This window comes from Peromyscus maniculatus, chromosome 7 (assembly GCF_049852395.1).
Source record: "Peromyscus maniculatus bairdii isolate BWxNUB_F1_BW_parent chromosome 7, HU_Pman_BW_mat_3.1, whole genome shotgun sequence".
Classification (NCBI taxonomy): domain Eukaryota; kingdom Metazoa; phylum Chordata; class Mammalia; order Rodentia; family Cricetidae; genus Peromyscus; species Peromyscus maniculatus.
In genome coordinates this window covers 76,068,011-76,083,028 of record NC_134858.1, presented here as the reverse complement: position 1 = coordinate 76,083,028, position 15,018 = coordinate 76,068,011, and the positions used below count along the sequence as shown (strand labels likewise).

The 15,018-nt window shown below is 44.0% G+C and overlaps 1 protein-coding gene across 1 annotated transcript in view; it reads left to right on the top strand.

The window, feature by feature from the left end:
* The window catches only part of Nt5e (5'-nucleotidase ecto), a 51,368-nt gene extending 38,948 nt beyond the window's left edge, over positions 1-12,420 (top strand). The window contains exons 4-9 of the mRNA XM_006983707.4: positions 3,669-3,866; positions 4,941-5,095; positions 6,600-6,705; positions 7,464-7,613; positions 9,210-9,410; positions 10,311-12,420. Coding sequence (XP_006983769.1) covers positions 3,669-3,866; positions 4,941-5,095; positions 6,600-6,705; positions 7,464-7,613; positions 9,210-9,410; positions 10,311-10,474 — 974 coding nt within the window. The 3' untranslated portion in view covers positions 10,475-12,420. The remainder of the gene's footprint in view (positions 1-3,668; positions 3,867-4,940; positions 5,096-6,599; positions 6,706-7,463; positions 7,614-9,209; positions 9,411-10,310) is intronic.
* Positions 12,421-15,018: the final 2,598 nt, after the last annotated feature.

The window sequence follows — 15,018 nt, the reverse complement described above, 5'->3', positions numbered from 1 at the left end:
CACTTCCTTTTGAGCAAAGCCACATCATTTTGCAAGCACACAGCAGTGGTCAGTGGTCTCATCCTATGTGAGACTGCTTTTCAAGATGAGTCTCTTGAAAGCCAAGCTCTGAAAAGAATGACTGTGAATAAACGGCAGGTAGCTCTGTTATCCAAGCGTAGTTGGTCAGCTCCTGCGAACTCCCAGGCCCAGAGCACTGAGTACTTCACAGGATGGAGGCTCGGGCCTGCTTAACTTTGCTGTTTGGTGGACTGGCATGCGGGATTTCATTTTTCCTTTCACTAGAATGTGGATTGGGATTGTGGAGAGGGCTCGATCCTCTTACAGGTTCAGTTTGCTCCCTGGTTCAGTCATTACTGTCTGATAGTTTTCTTCATATTATTGAGCCCAAGCTTTCCTTAACAAAAAATGATGGCAGTGGTGTAGCGCTTCCCCAAAAAATTGTCATAGGGATGGATCAAGGTAAAATATAAGCAGAAGTGGGCTTAGAAATATAAGTCTAAGAGAAATACCCCAGTTTTATATTCTGAGACTATGTCCCCTACACTCTTTATATATGTGGACATGGTCCTGTTTCTCTGGAGAACACTGAATTTTACTAAGAAAAAAAAAAATTTCTTCCTAATGGGTACGCTGACACCAATTCCCCCCCCCCCCCATTGCTACTCATAAATATATTTTCTTTAAATTTTCAGAAGTTTAAAAATGAAGAATCAATAATTTTGTTCTTCTTTTTCCAAATATTCTTCTTCTTTTTCCAAATATTCTACAACACTGCTTTTATTTGTATAACAAATAAAAAGAACTCAGTGTATTCTGTAAACTTAACCATTAATCTTAAGCTTGAAGTACAATATTATTTTTAAATATGTTTTTACATTCTCCAACTACATCTGATAGTTGTCCAGACTCCAGTTTGAATCATCCATTCCTTGATTGAGGAAAGTACCCTGCTGAAGTCCCTTTGGACACTAACAAGGTACTGGGAAATGCAGGGTTTACCATGTCCACATGTGTATCCCCAGCACCTCGGCCACTCAGGTTGAGTCCTGTCTTGGTTACTGGAACACAGTCTATAGACACTTCTCATGCCAAGATGATAAGCCACATACCTAAGGAGGAAGGAGTGGCGTCATGTCATGTGGAGACAATATTTTAGGTGTTAAGAGCCTTGGGCTGAAGGACTGGAGGTGTAGAACTGTGGTTGTGTTCTTCGAGCACACACAGGCCCTGGGTTTGACCTCCAGCACTGCAAAAAGTCATAAACTTTTTAGGTCTTTGGCTGAATAGCGTAGAACGGTGTGGGAAACATGAAGCCCTGGATTGTTTTCCCTGCCAGTGGTTTCCTGGAGTTGCCAAACGCATGGCGGAGTAAAGAGGGCTCGGCCTTGGCAGAAGCAGGGATTAGCTACCAGCCCTGATAGTACCTCAACCACAAGGGAAGCACTTTGCCTTTCCCTGGCGGCCTGTGTGAGATGTCCTTGGCATATCTTTTGTTCTCAGAAAAGGAACATCAAGACTCTTCTGAGCTGGAGAGTAGGTACTCCCTACCAGATGGGTGCTGGTTTTGCAGAGTGCTGCTGAGCTAATGAAGCATTTGACACGACTGTCAGGTTCCCAACTTTTAACAATCTGTTTACGCTATTTCCGTGGGAGGAAAAAAAAAATGAGCAAACAACAAACAAAACAAAGCAAAAAGTCTGGCTTGCCATTCCTTTTAATTTCCAAGAAACCACGAGATGCCTGATCCTTGCAATTCCTTAGTCCCCTTTCCACTTGGATAGGAGATTCTCTGCCACACTGTGGACATTCGGGATATTGCAGCTTTCCAAACATTGCCCAGAAGAGGAAGCCTTGGCAAGGTTAGGAAGAGGCTGTTGTAAATACCTAGTCCCTCCAGTGAAGGGCAGGGTCTACCCTTGCCCAAAGGCACACAGAAGAGGAAGAGAAGGATTAGATTTGTAGTGTCCCTCCTCCCTGTGGCTCTGCCACGTCTTAGCTCATCTGCATGAAGAGCGGAATGTTAACACCGGAAGCGGCTACCCCTGCTTGTGTAAAGCTGGTGTTGGCAATGCTTGTGTGTCTTCGAAGTTGACAGGGCAGAAGTAAGTTCTTCATAGCATGCCACCTTTTCTTAGGTAAATAGAAAGAGCCTGAAAGAGCTTGGAATGCAAAGGTATACACCTGGCTTTGCATGTAATTTTGTAAGCGGTCTGTGCCAACCAGCTTACCCACTGAGAATAACCCACAGCAGGCTGCTCTAGGCCGAAGAGAAAGGGCAGGTCAGTGTCTCACACCTTTGGTTTTCAGTCAACTCCCTATCACATTCCAGTATGTGCCCTTGGGTATCTGCTATGGTAGTCACTCTTCTTGTCTGTAAGTACAGTTAACATGACTTGCTTCGTGGGAAGCTTGGAGAACTAAATGTAATTATAGTCACAGCCTCCTCTCCGAACTGATTCATATGTGAAATAAATCATGTACTGAAGTTCTCTGCACCTTCTGTAAACGTCCGGTAGGAGAGACTAGCCATGTGTGTAGTGGATAACAAAAATAAAATGGACCAAGGGTATCAATTTCATAATCTGATTCCAAGCAGCCCAAACTGTTATACCACTTCCACAGACATTCGGTATGAATCATTAATCATGCACTAGGGCAGACCTGTAATCCCAGCATTTATGTGGGAGGCTGAAACAGGAGGATTATAAAGTCAAAGCCAGATTGCTTTTCAGAAGCAAATCAAAGCAAATGAAGCACAGTCATCAAGGAGAGGTGACGTTAACTTAAACATACAGGTCCATGAGATGGCTTAGCACAAATGTAAAGATGCCTGCTGCCTAGCCTGAGGACCTGAGTTTGACTCCTGGGGCCCACACACATGATCGCCCACACCCGACAAAAATAAAAGCTTAAAAATAAATTTAAGTCCTGGTAAGAAATTAAACTTGGCAAGTGATGAGATGCTGGGCATCATGCCTCTTCTGTGGCCACTCTGACCCTCAGGCAAACAAGGAGGCCTCTCGGTGATCAAGGCTCCCGAGTTCTTCCTGTGGCCCCCTGTGAGATAAAGGCCTGCAGAACTTTACTGATGTAAAGGTTAGCTGGAGAGGTGTTTGCTTGTTGGTCTCTTACAAGATGAAGGCATTCTCTAGAGCTTACAGTTGTCAATGAGAACAGAGGTGGAACAACAGAGCTGTTTTGCTGCTGAATTCTCAGGTGTGTTTAGGAACAGCCACATTCGCCCTATGACAGGCAGTGTAGTGCACACCTGTAACCCTAGCCCTTGGGAAGCAGCAGCAGGAGGCTTTTGCAGGAAAACTGAAGTCCATCCAAATGGCTTGATCCAGCCAGGGGGAACAGACAGAGTCTGCATGGAAGAGGGATAATCTTGGCAGTATTGTGTTTTTGTATGACCCACATCAGATCACCAGGCACAATGCCCTAGACTTTGAAACAGCTTAGTAAATGCCCACTGAGTGGAGAATGGCAGGATTTGTATGCCAAAGGGCATTTGGAACCAGTGACGAACGTCCCACGGGGCCTCTGAAAGACCAGCCATGTAGAGTAGCAGATGGCCAGTCATCAAGCTAAAACTCGCTGTCATCCAGCCAGCGGCCTGCCATGTGCCAAGGCTGACTTGATCAACTTTGCCTCTTTTATTTCAGGAAACCCGCCTTCCAAAGAAGTGCCTGCCGGCAAGTACCCATTCATAGTCACCTCCGATGATGGCCGGAAGGTTCCTGTGGTCCAGGCCTATGCTTTCGGCAAATACCTGGGCTATCTAAAGGTTGAGTTTGATGACAAAGGGAATGTCATCACTTCACACGGAAACCCCATTCTTCTGAACAGCAGCATCCCCGAAGGTGAGATCTGGGGAGAGTCTAACAACTGACAAGTTATTTGGCTAGGTCCTCCGTCCCCTTCTTCCTTTTGTTTTGTCCCAGGACATGACTGTAAAACTGGTGGAGAATTCAGTCTCTCCCTTGTGTTTACTCCCTTCATTCGTAAGGAAATTTCAAATTGCCAGTGCCCAAATCCTCATTTGCTTTTCCAAGTCTGCTCAGTGCACCACTGACTGCTCCTTCTGCTTTTCAAAAGCTTAATCTGGGGAGGCAAAAGCCACTGTGGGCTCCTGTCTAGAGAGGAGCAGAAGGCTGAAGGAAAGCAATTCAAATAGGATAGAGTATTGCTCAAAACCTGGCCCATCTAACAAGAGGCAGGGACAGTGTCCTGTGGGCCATAGCCTCTTCATTCATGAGACAAGGAAATACCTCTTTGTGTTGTTGTTGTTGTTTTGTTTTTGTTCTAAGAAGAGCTTCTCCATATATAGCCCAGGCTAGAGTTATAGTGTACACAGCATATCTGTCAAGAAGAACCTCTTGTTTTGAGACTCAGAATGAAAGTATCGTTATGCCATTATCCATTTTCACATAGTATTCGTGAGCATGCTGCTGTGATTCTACCAGCCCTTTTCTATTCACTGTCTGCTCAGAAGGATGGGCGGGGAGGTCTCACTGTACCCAGGAGAGTCTGTGGTCACAACATAGGTTCTTCAACAGCTAGAGAGGAAATAAGCTGGGAACCATACCCTCAGAAGATCCTCTGTACTTGCCCAGCCTTTCAATGCTCATGACACCACCATGGTGTCATCCTAAGTGGGCTGACATGTGCTCATCTACATGTTGAGTTGATGCTAAGATGCTCAAAAGCATCCTTGAGGTAAGAAACACCCAGGTATTAATGTCAGAAAAAGAAATAAATAGTCCTAAGGAATTTCATAGCCAAAACCAAAACGCACAAATGTACTAATGCATACTCTCAGGAGGGAAGCCTGACAACACTTGATTTCTCTAGCATTTACCCACTAGGAGATCTGCTTTAATGACAGGCCTTTCCTCTCATGTGCACCTTTCTGATGTCCTTCCTTCCTGTCCTAGATCCAACCATCAAAGCAGACATTAACCAATGGAGGATAAAGCTGGATAATTATTCTACCCAGGAACTGGGGAGAACAATCGTCTACCTGGACGGCTCCACTCAGTCATGCCGCTTCAGAGAATGCAACATGGGCAACCTGATCTGTGATGCTATGGTGAGCCATCTGCAGGGGCAGAGCACCTGCATCTAGGGAGGGACGAAAGGAAGATAGAAGATAGATGCAACGAGGGACAAAGTGATGGCAGTAAAATTGGGGGTTTTGATCCATTTGGTACCCAGACAGAAGCTAGAAGTGTGACTGATTTCACACTCAACACCTTAGCGAGGAGGCAAGGAGAGACTAGAAGACCATCACTTTATTGCTTTACAAGGACTACAACCTTTTAAAATATGTCTTTCTTAGATGTCTAAGTCTGGGGTGTTTCTTTCTGTAAGATGATCTGAAGATAGGAACCCACCCCACCCCCCTGCCGCTGCCAGATGTTGACACAGAAGATCAAGCACATCTGCTTGGGCCTGACTTGGCAGGACAATTTTTCCCTGATTTGTCCTCTCGGCTCTAAAGAACATGGGCCTCATGTAACTTGCACTTCTTTCCCAAGCCCAGAATGACAAGACATAGTTATGGTAAAGTCTCTGGCTAGAGCAAGATCATTCATGAAGAGCATTTTTGTGGGGCTAATTGGCCAAAGTGGCTTCATGGGGCTACATTGAGCAAAGGTCTCTAGGCTGGATTATTGCTCTCACAGGCTCACCCATGGGGAGCCTGTCTGTGTGAGCATCCTGCTGCTGTCAGTGTCTGTGATACAACCACACTCCACAAACTCTGGCTGAGTGAGTGACAGCATGAGCGCCCTCCAAGATGAGGTCCATCCAGGGTGGCTACTGAGCACCGTGACATCAGTATGAGAAACAACCAGACAGAAACATCTAGACAAAAATCTAGAAACACCCCAGGGTGCTACCAGCACTTACCCTTTCTGTCAAAGAGGCTGGGGTAAACATAACTTTTACTCTTGTGCTTGTTTTAGAAAGCAAACATTTTGAAGCAGGAGAGCTGGCCCAGAGCTTGAGAGTACGTGGACCTGGGTTCAATTCCCAGCACCCACACAGTGGCTCACAACCATCTGTAACCCCAGTCCCAGGGGATCTGACGCCCTTTTCTGACCTCCACAGGCACACACATGGTTCACATACATACATGCAGGCAAAACACTCATGCACTTAAAATATAAAATAAACAAACCTAAAAAAAACAAAAGGTTTAAGGCCTTTAATCCAACATTCAGGAGACAGAAGCAGGAGGATTTCTCCAAGTTTGAGGCCAGCCTGGTTTATATAGAACAGCAAGAGCTACATAGAGAGACCCTGGCTCAAAACAAATAAACAAAAGCACGCATTTTTACTTGCTGTAACTGAGTGTGTGCTTTGTAAAATATGCTTGTGCTTCTGACTTACTGAAGGCTAATAGAAGATAGCCTAATAATCATTTTATGATTAATAATGTACACAATGAGTTTTAGTTACAGTTGGGAAAGCTCTGGGCACTTGGGAGTAGGGGATGATTACTTTGTTTTGCTCAGTAGAGATAACCAGATTCCTGGAACTGATACCAAGAAAGAAGACCCAAAGTAACTAAATTTCTGCTACTATTGTAGATTAACAACAACCTCCGACACCCAGATGAAATGTTCTGGAACCATGTGTCCATGTGCATTTTAAATGGAGGTGGCATCCGGTCCCCCATTGATGAGAAGAACAACGGTATGCACCTGGGCCCACTTCCTCAGCTGCCCATGTTGTCTCTTCCCTGACTGTGCCCACAGCACCCTCTGCTGCCAGCCACACACCAAAATGCTGGGCCTTTAAGCTTGTGTTAGCTGTGACTCAAGTCCAGTGCTTCGGCAAAAGGACACACATTCCTTCTCATATGTATTCACACAGATGCAAAATCTCAGCTTGATCTAAATCTCCCACTTGCAAAGCTATTAATTGTTGCTGCTTTATAAAATATATTGAACATTTTTACATCTAGAGAGAAAAAGACCAACTCATTAACCTCCTATGCTGGAAAGGACATCTCAAAGACACACTTTATATATTTGCAGATGCCCAAGGTCCTATCACACATTAAAACAAATCCACTAGGCAGGTACTTAAGGCTCTGCTGGAGCCCTTGCTGACATACTGTTGAACCCCATCAGTATAAAGCCCCAAGCTCATTTCAGATAATAGAGCAGGTGGCTAGAACACACTGCCTGTGTACAACTGAGCAATGTTTAACCAACTACTGAAGATCCAGCCCAAACCAGGAGATCCAGGGCTGAGAAGAGTGAACTTGGTCCTTTGCAGGCTCAACCCCCTTGCCCTGTGGTAGACAGCAGGGCAGAATCTTTCAGTACACTCCCTCCAAAAGTGTACTTCCCTCCCCCACTTTACTCCCTCAGCCCAAGGGAGCCAGTCTCTGGGTAAGCATTTCCTTCAACTTTTTTTCTCTCCTGATGCATTTTTAACTACCTAAGGCACAATCACATGGGAGAATCTGGCTGCTGTACTGCCCTTTGGAGGGACGTTTGACCTGGTCCAAATAAAAGGTTCCACCCTGAAGAAGGCTTTTGAGCACAGCGTGCATCGCTATGGCCAGTCCACTGGGGAGTTCCTGCAAGTGGGTGGTAAGTGGCACATCCTGCAGAGCACATTGTCCAGTGATCTAGGCCTTCCTGGTTGGCTCAGCTCCTTAACTCTGTGGCTAGACTTGGGGTTTTCTCACAGGCAACCCCATCTTTCAATGACTATGGACTCCTGGAGTCATTGAGGATAGGTTGAGGTCAGACCCAAACCCCTGGCAATGAGTAGTATTTGCCAACCCTAATTTGGAGATCACAAGGGCATCCATGGGAGCTGACCTCCTGAACACTAGCAGATCAGCTGGCATGAGGCCTTTCTGTTGGAATCTTGTGGGTGCAGGAAACATTTTTAAACAGAAGCAAAAGCTCTCTCCGTTATTGTTAGCTGCCTGGGACTATAATAGGGTTCAAAGGAACAAAAGGTAGAAGCAGAGACAGTCTCCTCTAATCCTGCTGGGGGAAGGCATGTCACCAACCCCTGGCCTGCTTTCTCTCTGACTGCAGTGAAGAATGGAAATGAATGTTCCTGGTATTGCTAAAGGCTTCTTCATTGAGGGTGGGTGGGGAGTGCTGGAGAGTAAACCCATGCTAGGCAAACATTTTCCTGTTTATTTTGTGCTGTTGGGAATTGAACTTGGGGCCTCATGCATGCTGGGGAAAATGCTTTTTAGCACTGCTACATCCCAGCTCCTTAAAGATTCTGAAATGCTTTTCTTAGGGATCAATTCCATAATCCAGAGTTTTAATCCTTAAAATAGTAATCTTATTTTACTCCAAAATAATTTTGTGGCCTCATTTTCTCACTTTTTATTAATCTTGCTTTGTTCATTTTGAGACAGGATCTAATGTAGTCCAGAATGACCTCAAACTCACTATGTAGTCAAAGTTGGCCTTTAACTGCCCATTCTCCTGCCTCTGTGTTCTCCCAAATACTGGGATTACAGTTATGTCCCACTGTGCTTGGCTGTATGTTGTTTGCCCCCCCCCCTTTTTTGACAGAGTCTCAATATGTGTACTCTGGGATAGACCCACACTATGTAGCTCAGCCTGACTTCAAATGTGTGGAGATCCTGCTGCTCCAGGCCCTCCACAGGCTGGGAGCTCCAAGCTTCATTTTCATTTTAGTTCATGGAACTGCTTGATGGGTGTTGCTGTCTGGGAGGTGACCCTGGCCTGCTGTGTGGGGAGTAACCCTGACACACAGCATTTTCCCAGGGCAGAGCCAAGGACCTGTGATGTTCTAGCAAAGTGCTGAGTAGAGTATTGGTGAAAATCTCCAGATTAGAATGACTACATTCAGTCTTCAAAGACTGTTGCAAATACTCCATTGCATTTCGCAACAATGCACACCTCATTTTCCAAGTCAGTCATTACTGGACCAATGAGTTCGGGATTATAATCACCCTTTCTTTTCTGAGGGTCTGTTCTCCTTCAGTGTTTCTCCCATCTACTGGAGGCCTCAAGGATGAAGGTAACTAAGGGTAGCTACACCATTGCCAACATTCCCCTGGTTTAATTTCACTCACACAGGAATTAAAGTAACACAAGCCTAGTATCCCAATTCTAGATTTGGCCAAAATCCCTTTCATAGGCAAAAGTCCCTTTGGATTCAGCAAAAACATGGACACATTTCTCTTCTAGGAATCCATGTGGTATATGATCTTACCCGAAAACCCTGGAACAGAGTGGTGCAATTAGATGTTCTTTGTACCAAGTGTCGAGTGCCCACTTATGAGCCTCTGGAAATGGATAAAGTGTATAAAGTGACGCTCCCGAGCTACCTCGCCAGTGGTGGAGATGGATTCCAGATGATAAAAGATGAATTATTAAAACATGACTCTGGTAAGCACCAGTGTCTCTTCCCCTCCTGTTCCCAAAGGTGTTCAGCACAAGAGAACTGGGCAGAGGGGGACAAGACAGGAAAGGGACCCCATGCCTCCTGCTGTGGAGGTTGCTAACAACAGCACAATACTGAGGAGTGTTGTGCTGTTCCTTACCTGGCACGCGTGTTCACATCTCTCCAGCCCCAGGGGAGGCACGCTGTTTGTTAGAGGCAGGGTCTCTCTGTGTAGTCATGGCGGGCCTGGAGCTTGCTATGCAGACCAGGCTGGCTTGGAACTCACAGAGATCCTCCTGCCCACAGGATGGGATTAAAGGCATGTGCCATCACAATGGCCTGTGATTTTTTTTTTTCCTTTACAGTAAACTATTGTGTATTAAAAGTGCCAGGTATTAAGTACCTTCAATGAACACATCCACATAGAGTAATTTAAATAATTGTAAGACTTTTGGGGGTTGTCATGGGTTTGCTATTTCTTCATCCTCTTCTGGGAATGAAAGCTCCAATGTCCCATCATCCAGTGTGTGAGGATAATTTTGAGCAGACAGCATGAGAAAGTCACTTTTGTTTCTCAACTAACTCGTGGCCCAGGTCCCCAGTGCCTTTGGTTCTGGAATAGATGACAGCTGTGGTGCCAACAACCTCTTAGAAACCTTAGAGCTGAGACAACTGCACCCCTCCCAATGACACTGTGCTGAAGTTCACATCTGGAACATGAGATAGCAATCAGATTCATTGCACTTAAAATTACCAGAAGACAAAAAGTCTTCTGAGGTGCTTTATCCTGGAATGAAAAGGTGTCTTCTCTTTTCAATTTCAAAGGCTTTAGAGACCTTATTTCCCTTCCTACTGCTAATAGATCATTTTTCAAGAGTTAAAATAATGTATGTGTTTTTTTCCAGGTGACCAAGATATCAGCGTGGTTTCTGAATACATCTCAAAAATGCAAGTAGTTTACCCAGCCGTTGAAGGGCGGATCAAGTTCTCTGCAGGAAGTCATTACCAGGGAAGCTTTCCTTTAGTAATTCTTTCATTTTGTGCAGTGATCCTTGTTTTGTACCAATAATGAACAGGAAGTCTCCTTGTCCTTGATGTCAAACTACATTTTTCTTCCAGTGATATTCAAATCTGCCTCTGGAGACCTGGCTTTGTAATGGTGTTTACCATCCTCAAGGCTCATAGCCGACGCTCAGAGCACTTCGCAAGGAAGAAACTAACTAGAACATCGTTTGTCAGGGCCAGCAACTCAGTGAGCAGATAGAAAGTCTGAACCAACAGGGTTCTTTTCGGGAGTGGGGGAAGAAAACAACTAGATGTAATTTACATATCCACGTAACGGATTTGAACCACAAAAATAATTCTTCACTTTCTATTCATTTCTAATCCATCAAACAACTAATGTTTACATAGAACTTGATCATTGCCAGCTGTGGTGGCGCATGCCTGTAGTCACAGCACTTGGGAGGGAGAGGAGGATGGCTGCCAAGGTCCAGGTCAGCCTGACCTATATAGAGTTTGAGCTAGTCAGCTAGACATCAAGACTCTCACAAACAAAAACTGTTATAATTTACAAGGAAATTTTTGTAGATAAGTGTTGGTTCTTCTGTGTGATACGTTAGCAGAAAGGATTGACATGTTCAAGGCCATATATCCCCAAATGATACATTTAAGACCTGTCTAGGTCTTTTGACCTCAAATCCAATAGTCCCTCCTACATCAAGTCTCCTTTCTTCCTGCCGATGGCCCCAGATGACAAATCTCTGGTTTATTTCTGCCCACCATACACCCCTTTCTTTCGGGCTTCTGTTGTCTACCAATTTTGAAAGACTGGATCCTGGACAGGATCCTGTCTTACAACACCATGTGCCTTTGATGAGTCATCGACACACTGGCAGTTAGTCAGGGGGCAGCGGAGAAAGGGAAGGGAGGGTGTGCCCAGGACTGGTACATCGCAGGAGAGAGGATGGGCATTTACATGTGTTATATAAACACTTGCAAAGGAGCAGAGCATGATTCCAAAGCGTAACATTGGTTCTTGTTAATTCTTGTGGGATTCCAAAAGCCCTGCCCCCTCTCTCCTTCCTTCTTCCTCACATGGAGGTGTCATGAGAGAGCTTTCTAAAACGAACTGCAATTCTAAACCTGCACCTGTCCTGCCCCAGATGCCAACACAGCTCTCAATCTAGTCACACTATGTACATCATGGAAAGATCAAGCGTTCTGGAAGGCAAGAGTGATTGCAAGAAGCGGTGTACATAAATGTTGGATGTCACTGAGACTCAAATCCCAAGCAACCACTGTAAGGCGTACTCCAGTCCAGATATGAGAGTACCAACAGGACAGTGAGCCCTAAGCGATGCCCAAGAGATACGCAGACTGATGAAATAATCTATGCCCACAGAATACCTGACCAAGATGGTCCTGTGACCAAGGGTAATCAAGAAATGGGAGCCTTCACCTTAGCCACGAAACAGCAGCTAGACGTCTGAACAGAGGACACATTTCCTGGTGTTTACAAATGTTAAGTACTCTTGACACAACATTTTAAAATTTCCAATCCTAGACCAGGTGGCGGTGGCACATGCCTTTAATCCCAGCACTTGGGAGGCAAAGCCGAGTTCGAGGCCAGCCCAGTCTACAGAGCAAGATCCAGGACAGGCACCAAAACTACACAGAGAAAACCTGTCTCGAAAACCAAAAAAAAAAAAAAAAAAAAAAAAAAAAAATTCCAATCCTTTTATGAAGTTTGTTGCAGTAAAACAATGCCTTCAGCTCTACGAATGTATAGACTAGTTAGAAATGTCAAAAAGACTGTGTAAAAAAATAAAGGTGCATTTGAGGTATATTTTTATTCTTGGCCAGTAAATAAGAAATCTTATTACAGCATAATTTTTTAAAGAACATTTTGTAATTTTTCTAAATATGTGTATATATGTATTATGCCACAGTGTTGGGAAATGACCCTGGACTACTTTGTGATTGTAAATTCCAAACAATAAAACTGAAGATATACTCCTTTTTCTTTGGTCTTCTCTCAAACCCCCAAGACAATATAGCAAAGACAATTTTTCACCAGGATTATTTCTCTTGGTAATAAACACTTTGTCATCTCTTCTCTCACTTCAAAATTGAGAAGAAAAATGTATGAAATTTTTAAGCAGGAGAGAAAAATCTTTTTTTTTTTTAAAGGAAGACTGAAGTCTCGACTTTTCTTCACCTAGCCTTGCTTTGCTCCTCAGTGAAAATCAACCAACCTCTAGATAAAACACTGGAGAAGGGGTTGTATAATCTGAGAATGCAGACATGGCTGCAGAATAAAGGTAGTATGGTGACCTTATTCAGTCACCGGTGCTCTGGAGCGACAGCCTAGGGAACAGAAGCCGCTGATTCTGCTCAGCTCTGTCTCCTCTGTCCCGTTCAGAAAATCAGCACCAATACAAGGAAGCGAGACCAGCATTCCAGAGCTTATGTGAAAGCCAGTAAGACATTCTGAATTTTAGTTGGAAAAACCAAACCACAGCTGGATGTGGTGAGCCATACCTTTAATCCCAGTACTTGAGAAACAAAGACAAGCAGGTCTCTTCTGTAAATTGAGGGCAGACTGGTCTAACATAGCAAGTTCCAGGCCAGACAGTTAAAATGAGATCCTGTCTCAAAACACCCCCTGCCAACACACACACACATACACACACCAAAAATTTCAAAATTCAATCCCCTCCCCACTTGGTTTTCTGAGACAGGCTTTCTCTGTATAACAGCCCTAGCTGTCCTGGAACTCGCTTTGTAGACCAGGCTAGCCTTGAACTCACAGAGATCTGACTGCCCTTACCTCCCAAGTGCTGAGATTAAAGGTGTGTGTGCTGCCACCACACTTGGCTTACAAACTCAATTATTTAAAATTATTTATTAATTATTGTGTGAAAGGGGGGGGGCAGGTGTACCACAGTAAACATGGAGGTCAGAGGCAACTTTATGGAGTCTGTTCTCATCTTCCATCTTAGTTTCTTTTCTGTTTCTGTGATAAAGCACTCTGATCAAAAGCAACTTAGGGAGAAAAAGGTTTATTTGGCTTTACGTGCCCAGGTAAGTCTATAATTGAGGAAAGTCAGGGCAGACATTGAAGCAGAAACCAGAAGACCACTGCTTGCTGGCTCCCCCTTTCAGAGCCATGCTTAGATTGCTTTCTTGTATAGCCCAGGGAATGGTACTGCCCACAGAGGGCTGGGTCCCCCCTATATCAATTAATAATCAAGTCAGTCCAAAACACACATACCCATAGGCCAATCTAAACTATGCAATTCCTCAACTGAGGCTCTTCTAATCTACTAATTCCTCATCTGAGGCTCATGTATCAGATGACTGTAGGCTGTTACCAAGTTAACAAAGCTAACTAGGATACACAATCAGGTTGCCTTTACCTTTGCTGAGCATGAGTAAGCCTAACTAACCAAGTTCAATTTCCAAAATTCATAGTAGAAGAAGAAAACTGACTCCTGAAAGCTGTCTTCTGACATTATTGCACACACTATGGCACACATGTGCCCTTTTATGTGTATGTCACACATCACACAGGCAAACAGTAGTAAATGAAAATTTGAAAAATGAAATATTAGTAACTATAAAACTACCATGAGTCCACATAATTTGCAAAAGACCACTGGTCAATTTATCTTAAGATCATAAGAAAATCTTCAACTTTTAATCAACACAGAAACAGAAAATATAAGATGACTATGAGCACTTGGTACAATTAACAAACACCAATGCTTGTTGGGGGTGTGTACATAAGTGTGCAGGTGCATATGTTGTGGCCAAGGAAGGATGGCAATTATCTTCTGCTGTTCTCCTCATTTTTTGAGACAAAGTCTTTCACTGAACCCAAAGCTTGCCATCTTGACTAGATTGGCTGGCTATTGAGGTTGCAGGGTCCACTTGTCTCTTCCCCCATCCCCCCACAATGCCAGGGATACAGGCATCTCTAACCATGGCTGGTTTTTACGTGGGTACTGGGGATTCAAGCTCAGGTCTTCATGTTTACATATCAAGCACTCTTACCCAGTGAGCCATCTCCTCAGTCCCCAATTCTTTTGTAATGCCTTATTCTACCCCTGTGGTACTTGCTTTCTAACATTCGTTTAAACATACCAGTATGCAGAGTTGTATCTCATATATACTTACCCTCCGTGCAAAATTTGACCAATTTAATAAATATATTTACACACAGTATATAAAAACACCATCAGTCTGTTTTTAACTTCTTTGAGTTTTGTTTTAATGTATTTACTGTTCTGCACTGAGCTTTAAGGGGCATCCAAATTTTCTTGCTCAACCTAAAATCATACTTAATATTTTTATTTCAGCTAACAAAATGTGTGTTATTTATGGCGTATAACATGATGTTCTGAAATGTGTACCAACACTGTGAAATTATGGCTGAGTCTAGCTCACTATCAATGCCTTCTCTGTGCTTGTTCCTAATTTCTTAGTGGCTACGTTTCTACAAGAGTCCCTTTCCCTTTCCTCCTGGCATTCCTCTCTGGTATTCTGTGGTGGTAATCTAATTGTACTGAAATGTGATTTTGATTGTATGTTAATAAATAAAGTTGCCCG